Source organism: Chiloscyllium punctatum, chromosome 44 (genome assembly GCF_047496795.1).
Source record: "Chiloscyllium punctatum isolate Juve2018m chromosome 44, sChiPun1.3, whole genome shotgun sequence".
NCBI lineage: Eukaryota > Metazoa > Chordata > Chondrichthyes > Orectolobiformes > Hemiscylliidae > Chiloscyllium > Chiloscyllium punctatum.
In genome coordinates this window covers 16,107,246-16,125,866 of record NC_092782.1, presented here as the reverse complement: position 1 = coordinate 16,125,866, position 18,621 = coordinate 16,107,246, and the positions used below count along the sequence as shown (strand labels likewise).

Here is an 18,621-nt window from a genome sequence, read left to right as displayed (position 1 = left end):
AGGCAGAGGCAGAGTTTAACCGCAATAATGGAGGCACGCTATTGTTTTGGGGTGGCTTCAGAACTGTCGTTAGGCCAGGGCTTGCCTATGAACGTGTGTGTTTGCCCAGTTGTGGGCTGCAGAAGTTAATCAGAGCAATGTGGGAACTTGCTGGGAGGAAAGAGGGCGGAGTAACCAGCCCTGAATGACATTCCTCCACTCACTTCCGCGTTGCTGCTTTTGTCTCATTTTTACTTTTGGTGTGTGTGTGTTCTGAGTTTGGTTGTTTCTGCTCTGGGCTGAGTTCACAGAACGAGAGAGAGAGAGAGAGAGAGAGGGAGGGGGGAGTGTGAGAGTAAGAAAGAGTGAGAGTGAGTGAGTTACAGGGAGACAGCCAAGTCCTGTTGCGGCTCTCCCCTCTTGGTGTGTCCAGTCACAGGGCTGGGAGTAGAGTCCTTCAGCCTCCCTCTCTCTCAGCCTCAGTAAGATGAGATAATGGAGAAACTGTCCAGCTTCCTCCACATTGGGGACATCGTGTCCCTGTATGCCGAAGGGACTGTCAATGGCTTCATCAGCACACTGGGGTGAGTGCCACTTCCGAACGCGTTGCAGCTAAAACTGACACACACAAAAACCTCCTGCAAGAGATTCAAGTGCAGACTAAAACTTTCAACGTTAAGCTGACTGCATGTGTTGCGTGTTCAGGCAAAGGCCCCTTTTCCTTATTCAAGGCTGTGGCAAAAGTCGGAAGTCTGATTTCTTTATTTTTTTAAGAAAAAGGGGAGGCTGTAAAATGAGATGATATTGAAATGTCGAGGTGGTTTTTGCAATACAGCACAGGGTTAAATCCATGTTTTAAACAGGCATGACTTCCCCTCACTTAGAGTGTTTGTTTTGGAGGGGGAAGGTGGGAATGTTTGACTCTTCTTTCCCCCTCCGTTACCCCCGACTTAGGGCAAACTGCTCCTCCACAAAAGCCCGATTAATTAGATACATATCAAGGAACGTTTAGAAAGCGGAAATCTCTCAAGCGGCAGTTTTGTGTGTGTGTGTGCGCGCTGTGGGGGCAGACTTGTTGCACTTAGAATTTTCACCTAATTTCTCAGTTTGCAGTTCTCTATTGTAAGTGAAGACGAAACCAATTCCTCCCCTCACGCCGGCCTGCACCCTTTGACTGCAAAAGTCTGACCTGTAGTAACTGGATCAACTTTGTTTTAGGTGGCATTGGGGGGAGCAGTGTTATAAAGTACTTGGTAAGATATGGAACCCCTCTAGGCCAATTTGAAATGGGGGCCTTTTTGTTTTGGAAAGGGCCGTTTGTACACATTTGGGGGTCACAGAGAGAGTGAGAAATTTTGTCCTTAACAGAGCAGAGCGAGAAATTGATTAGACGCCAAATTGTGTCTCGGGCCAGGCATGGGTTTGGAGTTAAATTAGTTCAAAATGGGGAATACAGAGCAACCTGCATTTGTGTAGCACCAGGCCGGATTGCAGCATGTCATGGAGCACATTGGAGCCAAGGAAGTGTGTTCGTAAGGCGTGGTCGTGTAGGAAGGAGCTGCAGCCCACTCGATGTACATAGCAAGATCCCACAACCAGGTTGTGAGCAGGTCACCTGACTTGGTGTTTGGGGAGAGTGTGGAGCTGCTGGGAAAGTACAGCAAGTCAGGCAGCATCCAAGGAGCAGGAGAGTCGACGTTTCGGGTGAGAGCCCTTCACCAGGAATGAGGTTTGTGAGCTGAGGGGGTGATGAAGGCCTTTTGCCCGAAATGTCGACTCTCCTGCTCCTCGGATGCTGCCTGACCTGCTGTGCTTTTCCAGCAGTATCACACACTCAACTCTGATCTCTGGCAGCTGTAGTCCTCACTTTCTTCTCTCTGTCTTGGTTGGTTTGGTCAGGGGATGATCATTGTTCAGGATTACCAGGGGGAACGCTGCGTGTTGGGGATTGGTTGAGAAAGTACCTGGGGCATGTGCAATGGCTGTGCACCATAGTCACTGGGTGCCAGGGTCCTGTTTACTGACATACCACTCTCTCTTGTGTGCAACGCATAGACTGATCGGCTACTATTGGTCAGACAGGCACTCTTTGCTTAATTCAACTGGGGGATGTCCTGGGCTACAAGAAATCTTTGACTGTGGGTCAGTTTTATTTGTGGGGAGGGAGATTTCTCGTGCAGTGTCTGTTTTGTGAATGATGCCTTGGTCTCTGACAAGGTATCTCAGAGTACAATGGGATTTTGATCAGATGGGCAAATGGGCTGAGGAGTACAAAAAACATGAGGTGCTGCCTTTTGCAAAGGCAAATCCGGGTACGACTTATACACTTAATAAGAAGGTCCTGGGGAGTGTTAATAACCAAAGAGTCCTTCAAGTGCATGTTCATATTTCCTTGAAAGTGGAATCACAGGTAGACAGGATAGTGAAGGCAGTAGATTCCCTACAGTGGGGAAACGGGCCATTCGGCCCAACAAGTCCACACTGACCCTCTGAAGAGTAACCCGCCCAAATCCATTTCCCCATATTTTCCCCTGACTAACGTATCTAACCCAGGCATCTCTGAACAATTTGGGCAATTTAGCACAGCCAATTCACCTAACATGCACATCTTTGGACTGTGGGAGGAAACCGGAGCACCCGGAGGAAACCCACACAGACACGGGAAGAATGTGCAAACTCCACACAGACAGTTGCCCAAAGCAGGAATTGAACCCGGGTCCCTGGCGCTGTGAGGTAGCAGTGCTAACCACTGAGCCACCACTGGTGTTTGGTATGTTTGCCTTTATTGATCAGTGCATTGAGTAGAAGAGTTGGGAGGTCATGTTGAGGCTGTACAGGACATTGGTTAGGCCACGATGGAATCTCAAGGATGGTAAACTTGAGAGGTTCAGAAAAGATTTACACGGATGTTGCCAGGGTTTGGAGGATTTGAGCTACAGGGAGAGGCTAGGGCTGTTTTCCCTGGAGTGTCAGAGGCTCAGGGGTGACCTTGTTAGGTTTGTAAGATCATGAGCATGGATAGGGTAAATAGACAAGGTCTTTACCCCAGGTAGGTGAGTACAAACCTAGATGGCATAGGTTTAAGGTGGGGGGGGGGAATATAAAAGGGACTTAAGGGGCAATATTTCCAGAGAGGGCGGTATGTGTATGGAATGGGCTGCCAGGGGAAATGGCGGAGGATAGTACAATTACAACACTTAAAAGGCATCTGGATGGGTATGTGAATATGAAGGGTTTGGAGGGATATTGGCCAAATGCTGGCAAATGGGACTAGATTGATTTAGGATATCCGGTCGGCATGGATGAGTTGGACCGAAGAGTCTGTTTCCGTGCTGTATAACTCTATATTCTCTTGCCTGAGCTTGTCCTTCAATGCAAAACCCCAGGCCTGACTGTAATACAGGAAGCCCATTATTGAGTGTCCACAGTGAATCCTGCTTCAGTTGAGTCTCAGCAAGTTTTGCAAATGGAGTGTTCACTTCCACACTGTGATATCTAGTGAGCTATTGGATTCCACATTACAATGAGTGGCATTTTTTGAGATTTATAATTGTGAAAAAGGTTTAAAGTACAGATAAGTTTATTGTATGTTTGTTGAATCTGCACTTTTTATTTATTTATTTATTCATTTTGTGGGATGTGGGTATTGCTGGCTGGGTCAGCATTTATTGCCCGTCCCTAGTTAGTTGCCCTTGAGAAGGTGGGGGTGAGCTGCTTTCTTGAGCCGCTGCAGTCCACCTGCTGTGGGTTGACCCACAATGCCATTGGCGAGGGAATTGGATTTTGACTCAATGACCGTGGAGGAACAAGTGATCTATTTCCAAGTCAGGATGCTGAGTGACTTTGAGGGGAACTTGAAGATAGTGGTGTTCCCATTTATATTTGCTGTTCTTGTCCTTCTCGATGGAAGTGGTCGTGGATTTGGAAGGCGCTGTCTGAGGATCTTTGCTGAATTTCTGCAGTGCATCTTATAGATAGTACACACTGCTGCTACTGGGCATAGGTGGTGGAGCGATTGGATGCTTGTTGTTGTGGTGCCAATCAAGCAGACTGCTTTGTCCTGGATGGTGTCAAGCTGCTTGAGTGTTGTTGGAGCTACACCCATCCAGGCAAGTGGGGAGTATTCCATCCCACTCCTGACTTGTGCCTTGTAGATGGTGGGCAGGTTTTGAGGAGTCAGGAAGTGAGTTACTCACCACAGTATTCCTAGCCCCTGGCCTCCTCTTGTAGCCACTCTGTTTATGTGGTGAATCCAGTGAAGTTTCTAGTCAATGATAACCCCCAGGATGATGATAGTGGGGGATTCAGTGATGGTAACACTGTTGAATGTCAAGGGTGCGGTCTTGCAGTGTTCTTGTTTTCATTGAATCTGGTCAAAATTTAATCAGATTTACATACAATCCATGTCTCATTTGTCAGTTAGAAAACTCTCATTTAGAGACTTGGGTAAGGGACGTCACTTGTAATGCTATTGCTAAACAGCTCATGATTCCTCCTGGATGCTTTATGCACTTCTGGAATCATAAGGACACCATATCTGGAATACTGTGTTCAGCACTTCCCCCTCCAGAAAGATATCTTAACCTTGGAGTGGCTGATTGATCAGAATAACACCAGGGTTAGGTTATTTCACACGGGCCAGGCCAGAATGCATTACCCATCCCTAATTGTCCCTTGAACTAAATGCCCTCTGGCTTGCTTGACCAATGCTTTCAGTTGTCAGCTACACTGCTGTGTGTCTGGAGTCACATGTAGGCCAGACCAGGTAAGGATGGCAGTTTCCTTCCCTAAAGGGCATTATGGAAAAAAACAGATGGGTTTTTACAATTGGTGATTGTTTTATGGCCACCACCATTGAGACCAGTTTTCAATTTCCAGGGTTTTAATAATTGAATGTAAATTCCCACTGGCTGCCATTGGGGAAGTGAACCGTGGCCCCAGTGTGATAACCTGAGCGTCTGAAACTACGCGTCCAGTGACTTCACCACTGCACCACCATCACTTCCACGTTAAGGTACAAGGACCAGGTGAAAAGGGGAAGCTTGTATTGCCTTAAGTACAGAGGATTAAGGGGCGATCAAATTGAGACATGTATAATGATTCAAGGAGTTGACTGTTTTGACAGAGACAAGCTATTTTCTCTGGTGGCGGAGCCTGAAACAAGGAGGGAGTATAGGTCGACCATCTGAGGTTAATGACAGGAATGCTGCTTCTCCCAAAATGTTGTTTTTTAGATTAGATTACTTAGTGTGGAAACAGGCCCTTCGGCCCAACAAGTCCACACCGACCCGCCGAAGCGCAACCCACCCATACCCCTACATTTACCCCTTACCTAACACTACAGGCAATTTACCATGGCCAATTTACCTGACCTGCACATCTTTGGACTGTGGAAGGAAACCGGAGCACTTGGAGGAAACCCACGCAGACACGGGGAGAACGTGCAAACTCCACACAGTCAGTCGCCTGAGGCGGGAATTGAACCCGGGTCTCTGGCGCTGTGAGGCAGCAGTGCTAACCACTGTGCCACCCAGTTTTCAGTTTTGCTCAACTGAAAATTCTATGCCTGAGATAGATAGGTTTTTGTTGGTAATGGTTTTTAATCATAAGGGAACTGTGGACTGCAGGGTCGGTTTGTATGCTGTAGATCTCTATGACTGTCTGGTGGTGGATTAGAGTCCAGATACTGATCAGCCATGAAAGGCAGAACCAGTTCAAGGGGCTGAATGGCCTTTTTGTTTCTATCATCCTGTGACTGACAGAGTGGAACGGATGCACTGTACGTTAGAAGTATCGAGAGTACGCCGAAGTCAAAATGGGACGTGCAGAATTCTTCCACGGTCTTCGTTAAAAATCACGCAGCACCAGGTTATAGTCCCAATGTGATTTTTAACTTTGCCCACCCCAGTCCAACACTGGCACCTCTACATCATGTCCACGTTCCTTCTCTCTCTCTTTGGTGCACGTGAAAGGAGGGCTGGGTTGCATGTATACCTGGAGCCCTGTGACTAAGGGCAGGGTAACTCCCTTGTGGCAGAGGCAGAGACTGGTAACGGGGTCCTGGGAACCTGTTACAGAGATCTCGGTCGATGTCAAGCAGTGGCTGGAGGATCAGTGGAGGAGGAACAAGAGAGAGAGATGAATTCTATTGCAGTAAAGTCTGCCATTGTATTCAGTGTTTCAAGGCATCGGAGCGTGGTGATACTTTGCGTATAACGTGTGAAAAAACACTTTTCACTGTATTTTTTGATGATAAATCTAAATCTAATCAAATGAGCTATAGGGAAGGGCTGAATAGGCTAGGGCTGTTTAACCTGGAACGTTGGAGGCTGAGGGCTGACCTTATAGAGGTTTATAAAAATCATGAGGGGCATGGATAGGGTAAATAGACCAGGACTTTTCCCTGGGCTAGGGGAGTCCAAAGCTAGAGGGCATAGGTTTAGGGTGGGAGGGGCAAGATTTAAAAGGGACCTAAAGGGCAACGTTTTCACGCAGAGGGTGGTGCATGTATGGAATGAGCTGCCAGAGGAAGTGGTGGAGGCTGATACAATTACAACATTGAAAAGGCATGTGAATAGGAAGGGTTTGGAGGGATATGGGCCAAATGCTGGCAATGGGACTAATTTACTTAGGATATCTGGTCAGCAAGGACGAGTTGGACCGAAGAGTCTGTTTCAATGCAGTATGGCTCCATAACTCCAAATCTAATCTCATCCCCTCCTAATAGTACTAACTTCGTAAGATGATTTAGGTATGGCATCTCCATTTGTAAAAGAAATTGCAATGGAAAGTGTGCCTCATTTCAAAAATTAGCAACAAATCACAAGCTTTTCGAAGCGATAAGCTTATCGCCATTTCTGTTGTTTCAAGGAGTGAAGCCGACTCACTGGAATTCAGGATGAAAGCACTGCCTGAGGCTGGTGTTTCTGACTGATTAGAAAGACAATCCTGCCAACCATCAAAATTCCCAACAGGGACAATTTGTAGATCTGTGAAAGCTTGGAGAATGTGCTAATTACCCTTCATTTTCAGTGGACCTCTGTCTTCTGGTGCCAACTAAACTTTTATAGTGAAACTCTTTATTTAAGAAAACGCAATAGATAGTGAATGAACTTCTACACTGAGGGTCCTGGTGTGTCACTGGAAGGTTATTTAATACAAGTCTTTGGTGCCGACATGCAGGAGATAAGGGAGGGAGGCGAGGTGGCAATGCGGTCTGGCAATGTCATCCCAGGTGAGTCTTTGGAGATAGAGGAGCAGGGTCTAATTGAGCTCCTTTTTAAATTAGGGCCAAGTTAATGAAGAAGCATTGATCGAGAGGCAGCCTGGAAATCCCTTTAGGTATCTCATTAACAGCTCGGTGGCTCAGTGGTTGGCACTCCGGCCTCACAGCGCCAAAGGCCTAGGCTCCAGCCTTGGGCGACTCTGTGTGGAGTTTGCACGTTCTTCCTGAGTCTGTGTGGGTTTCCCCCAGGTGCTCCGGTTTCCTCCCACAGTCCAAAAGCTGTGCAGGTCAGGTGAATTGGCCATGCTAAATTGCCCGTAGTGTTAGGTGCATTAGTTAGGGGTAAAATGTAGTGGAATGGGTCTGGATGGGTTACTCTTTGGTGGTCAGTGTGAACTTGTTGGGCCGAAGGGCCTGTTTCTACACTGTAGGAAATCTCAAAACAAAAAGGAATCTAACCCAGATTCTTTCTAATTCACTTGTGGGATGGTATAGACTTGATGGGCTGGAAGGCCCAATCTTTACTGTATACTGTTATGACTTGAAGGTCCCTGGCAAGACCAAGATTTGTCATCCATCTTGAATTGGCCTGAGTACTTTGTTAGGGCATGTCAGAGGCAGACCAGAGTCAGCCACATTACCGTGGGTCTGGAGTTACATGTCGTCCAGACCAGGTAAGAATGGCTGATTTTTGAAATGTATTCATTTGTGGGAAGTGGGTGTCACTGGCTGCTTGACATCTATTGCCCGTTCCTAATTGCCTTTGAGAAGGTGGTGGTGAGTTGCCCTAAAAGGTATTAGATGACCTGATGGGTTTTTTTAATGACAGTTGAATGTAGTTTTCATGGTTGCAATCACTGAGCCTAATTTAATATTTCTGATCTATTGATTTTTATTTAAATCTCACCAGCTGCCGTGGTGAGATTTGAACCCAGGTCCTTGAAGCATTAGCCTGAGCCTCTGGATTAATTGTCCAATGGTGTTACCACGATGTAACAGCCTCCTAAAATGCTGCTGATGTCCCTGTCGCTCAGTGCAAGAGTGATGTGATGTTTTATTTTCACAGGAGATGGCATCCTGCTGATCCTGTTTGGTGCCACCATTGATAGGTGTGCCAACAGTGTAACTCTGAAATTCCCTCCCTACACCTCTCTTCCCTCTTATCAGAGTGTCCTTTGAATCTCCCTTTTCACCTGACCCGAAAACCTTTCTTAACAGTGCTCCTGTGAAGTGCTTTGCTATCAAGGTGGGACGGTGGCACAGTGGTTAGCACTGCTGCCTCACAGCGCCAGAGACCCGGGTTCAATTCCTGACTCAGGCGACTGACTGTGTGGAGTTTGCACGTTCTCCCCGTGTCTGCGTGGGTTTCCTCCGGATGCTCCGGTTTCCTCCCACAGTCCAAAGATGTGCAGGTTAGGTGAATTGGCCATGCTAAATTGCCCGTAGTGTTAGGTAAAGGGGTAAATGTAGGGGAATGGGTGGGTTGCGCTTCGGCGGGTTGGTGTGGACTTGTTGGGCCGAAGGGCCTGTTTCCACACTGTAAGTAATCTAATCTAATCTAATTTTAAAATAGCATCTATTTTAAAAGGTGCTATCCAAATGTGAGTTGTTGTGGCTGAGTGGTTAGCATTGCTGCCTCACAGCATCAAGGACCCGAGTTCGATTCCAACCTTGGGTGACTGTCTGTGTGGAGTTTTCATGTTCTCCCCGTGTCTGTGTGGGGTTTCCTCCCACAGTCCAAAGATGTGCAAGTCAGGTGGATTGGCCATGGGAAATGCAGGGTTACAGGGATGGGATATGGGATGGGTTAATGTGGAAGCTGAATGGCCTGCTTCCACATTATAATTCTATGAATTTGTCTTGTCTCTTTAGCTTGCCGTGCAGTCACATCAACTGGGCTGACTGTGTGGCACAGCATTGTGTCACAGTCCTTAACACACACTATTTCTGACTGAAGGCCATCAGGAGCTGCAAAACTTCTAACTTTGACCAGCCTTTGTCTTGTTTTGTTTATGAAGAAATTATGCTTTTTCTGTTTAAGTAGCACCATTCAAGTCCTCAGAGGGCTGAGCGACTGCAGTAATGTGGGAAACACCAGAGAAAATGTGCTCACAGCAACCCCCCCCCCCCCCATAATCAGCAGTGTGATAAAGATCAGTCTGTTTTGTTTTGAGGTTGGTCAACAGATTAAATATTGAGGTGGGTACTGCTGGAATCATCCTTGCTCATCAAAGTAGTGCTGTGCGGTCTGTCATAATCATCCGAGGGATTGCTGGAGTCTTGCCGGAGAGTGTCAGCTGAAAGACCCCCACCTCCTGTAGACCAGTTAAGTCATTACTGATGTATACGGTCTGGCCTAATCCATTAGCAGTAGCATGTGATTGATAGTGTTCCTAAAGCCATGAGGAAGGGTGGGAGGTTGGCCTTAATTGTACTGGAGACAGTTTAATTGTATACTTAAGGACGTTGTGTATTTAGGCAGGATGCGATGTATTGAGTCCTTTGTGTTTAATTAGGAGGTCCCCTAGTCATGCCAACCACTCTGTCTTTCTTGATTACTTTATTACAATCTAAGGAGCCTATAAAGTTAAGCCATTTTGTATTGGAATTGGCCAGTGGTTCCAGTCTTGTTTACATCAGTAATTTGTAATTGACTAAAGTGAAATGTGAAGAATTGTCGGTTTAATGTGCTGAAATAGATGTATGTCTCATGCATATTGTTAATCCCAGGCCAGATTATTCAAATTCACTGTCTTTTGAAAGCTGTCCTGCCTGTATCCTGACTGTCACTGATTGACTCTTAGTGCTCTTGTAGGTGCTGACTCGACAGTATCTCCTGGTGAGGTGAGGCCTCAGTTTTACGTTTCTCATTCTCCTGTCCAAACTCCTGCATGGCCTCACCCTTGCAGAGCTCTATAACCTCCTGAAGGCCTCTGGGAATGTGTCCCTCTAGTCCTGGCCTTGTGTGTTACAGTCCCTTCATTTGCCACTGCCTTTCTGTTACCAGGGTCGTAATGTTTTCAATTGCCTCCTGAAATGCCTCTGACTTTCTCTCTTACAAACCTGAGTAGGCCATTCAGCCCCTTGAGCCTGTTCATGGCTGATCTGATTGTAACCTCAAAACACCTTGCCCTGATTAACCTTTGACTCCTCCCCTTGCATCATAAGAATCTATTCACGTCTGCCTTGAAAATATTCAAAGATTGCTCTCTCCACCAGGAAGTGAGTTCTGAAAACACTGAACCCTCTGTGAGGAAATATAATTTCACCTCCTCCCTCTATTAAATGGGCTACCCCTTGTTTTTAAGCAGCGGTGTCGGCCTATTCCTGTTCAACTATTCCTCATAAGACAATCTGCCCATTTAGTCTTGTAAATTTTCTCTGAACTGCATCTTTCCTTCTTTAAATGAAGAGACCAGTATGTCCACAGTATTCCAGGTGTAGTCTCACCAGTACCCTGTGTAACTCCATGGGCGGCACAGTGGTGAGCACTGCTGCCTCACAGTGCCAGAGAACCGGGTTCAATTCCCACCTCAGGCGACTGACTGACTGTGTGGAGTTTGCACATTCTCCCCGTGTCTATGTGGGTTTCCTCTGGGTGCTCCAGTTTCCTCCCACAGTCCAAAGATGTGCAGGTCAGGTCAATTGGCTATGCTAAATTGCCTGTGGTGTTAGGTGAAGGGTAAACGTATGGGTGGGTTGCGCTTCGGTGGGTCGATGTGGACTTGTTGGGCTGAAGGGGCCTGTTTCCACGCCATAAGTAATCTAATCTAAATTGCCCATAGTGTTAGGTGCATTAGTCAAAAAGAAATGGGTCTGGGTGGGTTACTCTCTGGAGGGTCGGTGCGGACTGGTTGGGCCAAAGGGCCCGTTTCCACACTGTAGGGAACCGAAAAATCTCTTTGCTTTTGGACTCTGTTTCCTTTGTGATAAATTGTAATATTCTACAAGTTTTCTTCCTTCTTTGCTGTAGCTGTCAGCGATCCCTCTAATTTTTCTATCCGGCTGCGTGGGCCTCGGAGACCGGCCTGTGGCAGCATCTTCCAAAGCCGGGAATTAATGGGTAGTATCTCGGAGCTGCTGCTCTCACGGCTTATGGAACTTTGGCTGTATGTCTTTGTGAAAACCTCAGAAATCCAGATCCCTCTGCATCTCCGATTTCTGTAATCCCTCACTCTTCGTTCTCCCTGCCAAAATGGTCAGCAGTGAAATTATCTCTCAATTGTGTTTTCTCACGTAGCAAATTTCACCACAGAGTCGTATAGCACAGAAACCAACTGTTTGGTTCAACTCATCCATGCTGTCTCGATATCTCAAACTGATCTAGTCCCCATGCCAGCACTTGGTCCATATCTCGACAAACTTAGACTAGATTAGATTCCCTACGATATAGAAATAAGCCCTTCTGCCCAACCAGTCCACACCGACCCTCCGAAGAATAACCCACCCAGACCCATTCTCTATCCTATATTTGCCCCTGACTAATGCACCTAACACTATGGGCAATTTAGCACGGCCGAATCACCCAACCCCCATATCCTTGGACTGTGGGTGGAAACCGGAGCACCCAGAGGAAACCCACACGGTCACCCGAGGTAGGAATTGAACCCAGGTCCCTTGCACTGAGGCAGCAGTGCTAACCATTGTGCCACCCCACTCTTCCCATTCATGTGCCCATCCAGAATGCCTTTTAAATGTTGTACCAGCCTGCACTGCTTCCTCTGGCAGTTTCTTCCATACACCCTCTGCACGGAAAAGTTACCACTCAGCTCCCTTTTCAATCTCGCCTCTCTCGCACCCAAACCGACTTCCTCTAGTTTTGAGCTCCCCTACCCAGAGTAAAAGACCTTTGCATGGCCGTCATTATTTTGTAAGGTCACCCCCTTAGCCTCCATCGCTGCAAGGAAAATAGCCCCGGCATATACATCCTGTTCCTGTAGCTCAAACCCTCCAACCCCAGCAGCATCCTTTCAAATATCTTTTGCAATTTTTTGAGTTTAACAATATTGTTCCTCTAGCAGAGATGGCGTGGAGGTGCCGGTATTGCACTGGGGTGGACCATGTCAGAGGTCACATGACACCAGGTTATAGTCCAACAGGTTTATTTGAAACGACAAACTTTCGGAGTGCTGCTCCTTCATCAGGTGGAGCGGAGGGAAGTGTACAGGCACAGAATATTTGGCAGAGAGATAATTGCAAGATAATTCCAGGTGATTGAGTGTCAAAAGATCGTACAACTGGTGAGTGGAGTGTTGACAGGCTGAATAACAAGCCTCTGCAAGTGATCTAAAGTGTCAGATGGTGTGAGTAAAGCTGAATAGCAAGTAAAGGGATGAGCTATGATCCGATTACGGCAGAGAGATAATTACAAAAAAGTCAAAAATAAGATGGTGATCTACGTGGCACTGCTGGTCACAGTCCTCCATTCAGAGAAACAACCTTCCACTATCACCCTCTGTCTCTTACCTTCGAGCCGACTTTGTATCCAAATGGCAAGCTTCCCCTGTATTCCATGTGATCTAACCCTGCTGACCAGCCTACAGTGCGGAACCTTGTCGAAAGCCTTGCTGAGGTGCATGTAGATAATTTCCACCACCTTCATCAATCCTTTCTTGTCACTTTTTCAAAAAACTCAATCAAGTTAGGGAGTTCTTTAAAATACACTCAATCAAGTTAGCGAGACACAATTTCCCACGCACAAAGCTTTGTTGACCATCCCTAATCAGTCCTTTCCTTTCCAAATACATGCAAATCCTGCCCCTCAGAATCCCCTCCAACAACTTGCCCATTACTGACGTCAGGCTCACTGGTCTATATTTCCCTGGTTTTTCCTTACCACCTTTCTTAAACAGTGGCACCACGTTTGGCACCTCACTAACAATGACACTGGTATCTCAGCAAGGGGCCCAGCAATCACTTCCCTAACTTCCCACAGAGCTCTAGGGTACACCTGATCAGGTCTCAGAGGTTTATTCACCTTTCTGCATTTTAAAACGTCCAGCAACACCACCTCTGTAATATGGACATTTTTAAAGATCTCACTATTTATTTCCCTACAGGTGGCCCAGTAGTTAGCACAGCTGCCTCACAGCACCAGGGTCCTGAGTTCGATTCCCAACTGTCTGTGTGGAGTTTGCACATTCTCCCCGTGTCTGCGTGGGTTTCCTCTGGATGTTCGGTTTTCCTCCCACAGTCCAAAAATGTGCCGGTTAGGTGAATTGGCTATACAAAATTGCCCTTAGTGTCAGGTGCATTAGTCAGGGATAAATATAGGGTAGGGGAATGGGTTTGGGTGGGTTTCTCTTCGGAGGGGCGGTGTGGATTTGTTGGGCCGAACGGCCTGTTTCCACACTGTAGAGAATCTAATCTAATCTATATCTTCCATGTCCTTCTCCATGCTAAACACTGATACAAAATACTCGTTTAGTAACTCCTGTGGTTCCACACAAAGGCTGCCTTGCTGATCTTTGAGGGGCCCTATTCTCTCCCTAGTTACCCTTTCATCCTCAATATATTTATAGAATCCCTTTGGATTCTCCTTAACTCTATTTGCCAAAGCTATCTCATGTCCCCTTTTTGCCCTCCTGATTTTCCTTTTCAGTATGCTCCTGCTGCCTTTATATGCCTTTAGGGATTTACTCGATCCCGACTTTGTTAGAACTTGCCAACTTGTAGTCACTGCTTAAAACCTACTTCTTTGTCCAATCTGTTCTAATATTTCCTCTTCGGCCTCAGTGTCTGGTTAATCTCCTGTGACTGTTTTGAAGACACTATTTGAGAGTGGTGTAATGATGAAATGTGTGAGCTCTGGATCTGTCTGGAACTAGGGAATGGCGCACGCAAATGTGGCAGAAGTAGCATTGACCATTTGAGGGGGTGATGTTTTGGCTTTATGGCAGAATATGATAGTGTAATATTTTCAAAGCTGAACAGTTTTCCTTGCGTTTTGTGTGTACACTTTCTGGAATTACTGGGTCATCATAAGTTACGACTGCACGCAAATCAACAATAAACCAAGTAGCCTTTGATATAATTGACACTGGTGACCATGGGCCCCAGAAAACCAGACCTATGCAGGCATTCCAGTTCATGCTTGGGTGATGTATGTTTGCTGGAATTGCGAACTTTGATTTAAAAGGGTAATATGTGGAGAATTGAAAGAGAACTCTGCTACGAACTATGATCAAGTGTCATTTAATCAGGAGTCAATTTTCATAATATCAAGAAATATGAGGCAATTTTTCAAATGAGTTGTATTTTAACCTCTGCTACATCTCCAGAGAGAGCGAGACAATACGTGTGTCCCTGAATACAATCCTGCTTAATACCATTCAACCCTGCATCACCATTTCCTCAAGGTAAATGCTGACCCAGCTAGTGAATTCCACATTTCGTGAATGAATGGTGTGGGGGAAAAAAATCCGCCCGTCATTAGAATCCCTACGGTGTGGAAGCAGGCCATTTTGGCCTATCAAGGTTATGGTGACCCTCTGAAGACTATACCACCCAGAACCATCACACCCCACCCCCTATAACCCTACATTTCCCACATTCCAACTAGCTATACATCCCTGAACATAATGTGGAAATTTAGTATGGCCAATCCACCTAACCTGCACATCTTTAGATTGTGGGAGGAATCTGGAGCACCCGGAGGAAACACAGACTGACAGTCGCCCAAGGCTGGAATCGAACCCAGGTTCCTGGCGCCGTGAGGCAGCAGTGCTAACCACTGAGCCACCATGTTGTGTGATTACCCTTCCTGACAGGGGCTTCTTGGTCCTGTAAACGCTGCACCAGCTGACAGAGAGATGACCGTTCCAGGAAACCGTGTCACCAACATTAACGGGGAGTCAGTGTGAGTTCATTTTCATCGCAAGATGAAGATTGAAGATCCCTTTAATCCTTCTCACTGGATCCCCCCCTCCCCCACCCCCCACCCACCCACCACACACACTTAGGGGACTGCAGATTCCCTGACCTGTCCTATATGAGTGCACATGTACAGTAACTGGTATTGTAGCATTTACAGAGGGTGTGGAGTGAAGTTTAGTGTGAACTGGTGGAGTTTGGTGACTGACTGTGTGGAGTTTGCATGTTCTCCCTGTGTCTGCGTGGGTTTCCTCCGGGTGCTCCGGTTTCCTCCCACAGTCCAAAGATGTGCAGGCCAGGTGAATTGGCCATGCTAAATTGCCCATAGTGTTAGGTAAGGGGTAAATGTAGATGTAGGGGTATGGGTGGGTTGCGCTTCGGCGGGGCGGTGTGGACTTGTTGGGCCGAGGGGCCTGTTTCCACACTGTAAGTAATCTAATCTAATTTCTGATCAAGGGATTGAAACCTGTAGTTGAGTTCTGAGGCCTTTCTTCCCTGAATCGTATCCTGAATACCTTTTCTGTTTGTCTCAGCCCAGTTCAGAAGTGGGTATCCAATTCTATCCACATTTGCAATGTATTAACTACGAGAAGGATTCTAATATATGAGACTAATCTTCTACAAGTTCTCTATTTGACTTGTCAGCAAGACTTCTTTTTTCGCTGTAAGGGTGTGAGAGAGTAGTGTTTAAACCTGCCTTGTCTTGGCCGAGATAATGAAGTGAATTGCACATTGCTCAATAATTTGAACTGAGGAATTGAGAGGACTTTAACTCTTTGTGTGATTTGAGTGCAGCGTTTGAACTGTTGCACGAGGCTTGGATTTAGGAAGCTTTTTGTTTGTCATACAGGAAATAATGTGTATTGTGCTTTAAAATGGTTGTCAGCCCAGGAGCCTCATGGTTAGAATGCAGAGTGCCTTGCATTTATAGAATAGATTTTACAACTGCTGCTGGTCTTGTGCACTAGTATTAAGGCCAATTAAATACTTTTTTAAATGCATGGACAGCAAAGTGAGAGTGACCAGATGAAGCAGTTGTGATGATTAGAATTAGAGAATGGAAGTAGACCATTCAGCCCACTTTGTTAGCACTGGCTCTCTCGAGGAGTATTTCACCTTGTGCCAACTCCCAGCTCTTTTTTTTTATCTTGTCACCCTGTATATTGCTGCCTTTTCCAGCTCACAGGTCAAAGTGAAACCTGCCTTTTATGTTTTTGGGCCACAAATTCCAGATTATAACCACTGACTGTGCGGGAGATCTTTCTCCATGGCGATAAAATCTGGGCCTCCCGCACCATTTTCTGAGATGTCTGACTGATTGCCTCTCTGCAGCAGTACCATAGGTTTCACTGCAGAGCCTGATCGTATCCTTAAGCTGAGAACCAGTGTAGATTTTTTCACCAGTTGGGAAGTACGACGGGGAAGCTGAATTCGCCATCTCATTCTTCGCAAACGTTTTAGTGTCAAAACTTCGCTCTTGTGCACTCAGAAGTTGTGGGATGTTTTGTAGTGTCACCCCTCTGTTGGCACACTGATCACCCTGGGCATCATTTTCAAATTGCACATGTGGGGTGAAATGTAATGCCAGTCTAGTTGAGGTTTGGTGGGTATTTATTCAGGTGTCTGGGTGCAAGATGAAGATGCTGTTAACTTCTGGCTTCTGCCTGATTGAAATCTAGGGCATTTGTGATGTAAAATGATTTTTAAAACTTATAAACTAATAAGTAAAAGGGCATAATTTGGGAAAACTGCAAGCTAGGTCAGACAGGCAGTCTGTTCTGATCCTAATCGTAAGGAGGCAATTAATTCCCACTTCAGGATCTTGCCCTCTTGTGGTTGGACAGGGGGTTGCCAAGCAAGGAGACTGAACAGCGTTTTGGGTTTGCATGAAGGGTTCTGGAGTACGATTATGATTGATGAGGGGGGGTGCGGAAGGGGAGTCTGTGGGACTTGTTTACAGGCAGTCTACTCGATCAAGGAGCTGGCGTCAGGGAGTGAGATGATTGTGACAGTCACCCCCTTTCTCCCCTCTTCCCTAAACTCCCACTGCTTAGACACCTCTTGCCCATGAACCCCACCTTGCCCTCTCCCTCGCGTGATCAGGATCCCTCAAGCATTGGCTTCTGGTGGGTGCGCTACTGGCAGCAGCCACCGCTCCGAGTGGCACTGGTGAGCAATGGATAGGGCCGCCCTCTGGCCCACAGTTCCTGGAGGCTTGAGTTGTGCTCCCAGGTTCCTGAGTTTGAGAGAAATGTAATGCTGTTTAATAGGGTCTTTATTCAGAGACAGACGAGGCTTGGGGCTGCTTTTGGTCTTCCATCTGGCAGGTGAGACCCTCCATGTTCAATTCTGCCCACTCTATGGCTATCGATGTTGCATCCATTTCATGTTCCACTTGGGCATATCCCAAAGGTACAACAACAATCACCCCTCAAAGGTACTTCACTGTTTCACCTCAGGAAGGATGTATTGTCCTTGGGAGTAAATGTGGGTTTACAAGAATGATGCCTGGACTTAAGGAATTAACTTGTGTGGAGTGATTGCCCAAATTAGACCTGCTTTCTTTAAAACTTAGAAGGTTAAGGAACGATCTGATCAAAGTCTTCAAAATATTAACAGGAAAAGACAGGGCGGGTTAACTGTTTCCACTACTTGGCGATTCTAGAACTAGGGAGCATAGTCTGAGAATTAGGGCCAAACCGTTTAGGAGAGATGTTCGGAAGCACTTCTACATAAAGGTGGTAGATGTTTGGAACTCTATTCCACGAATGTGCTGGATCAGTTGTAAATTTTAAATCTCAGATTAAGTTTTGTAAAGAAAGCTGTTAAGGGATATGGGCCGTAATCACGTCAATGAAGTTGGTCCCAATATTGGCCAGAGTCTCATCGAATGGTGGAATAGGCTCGAAGGGCTGAATGGTCTACTCCTATCCCTGTGGTTGCGAAGCTCATTGGAATGTCCTGAGACCGTGAAAGAAGCTGATGATACAAGTAGGCATAACCTTCAGGTTAAACCACTGCCAGTTGCCTGTTCCTGATGAGGGGGCAGCCCTATGGTTTATTCATTAGCGGCAGCGACAACAGCTTTTAAAATTCTTTCATGCAATGCTGGCATTGCTGTCAATGGCAACCCAAAATATAGGGCAGTTAAGAATCAACCACATTGCCGAGAGTCTGGAGTCACATCTCGGCCAGACCAGGTAAAGATGGCCGTGTCCTTCCCTGCAGGACGTTGGTGAGCCAGCTGGGCTCTTAGTGTTCAATGGTTGTTTGTTCCAAAGCCACCACTCCTGAGGCTGGTTTCATTATGGATGAACATGCCACAGACTTTGCTCCTGCAATCCCTCATGTAGTTTGATCCTGTTGACCTAGATTAAGTAGGTGGTGAGTGAAAGCATGGTATGGCCTTAGCTCTTGGGTGGATGTGTGCGGGGTTGGGGGGGTGGGGGTGGTTCGTCCAAGCAAATTGTGCAACGAGGAAAGAAGACCGCACTCAAATCCTGAAGAGACTGAGAGAAAAATACAAGGGTGCTGGGAGTGGAATG

At 46.5% G+C, this 18,621-nt stretch overlaps 1 protein-coding gene across 2 annotated transcripts in view; it reads left to right on the top strand.

The window, feature by feature from the left end:
- The first annotated feature begins 205 nt into the window (after positions 1-205).
- Positions 206-18,621, top strand: part of itpr2 (inositol 1,4,5-trisphosphate receptor, type 2) — a 265,818-nt gene continuing 247,402 nt past the window's right edge. For both annotated transcript variants that reach the window (XM_072562332.1, XM_072562331.1), the window contains exon 1: positions 206-563. In XM_072562332.1, coding sequence (XP_072418433.1) covers positions 475-563 — 89 coding nt within the window. In that variant the 5' untranslated portion in view covers positions 206-474. The remainder of the gene's footprint in view (positions 564-18,621) is intronic.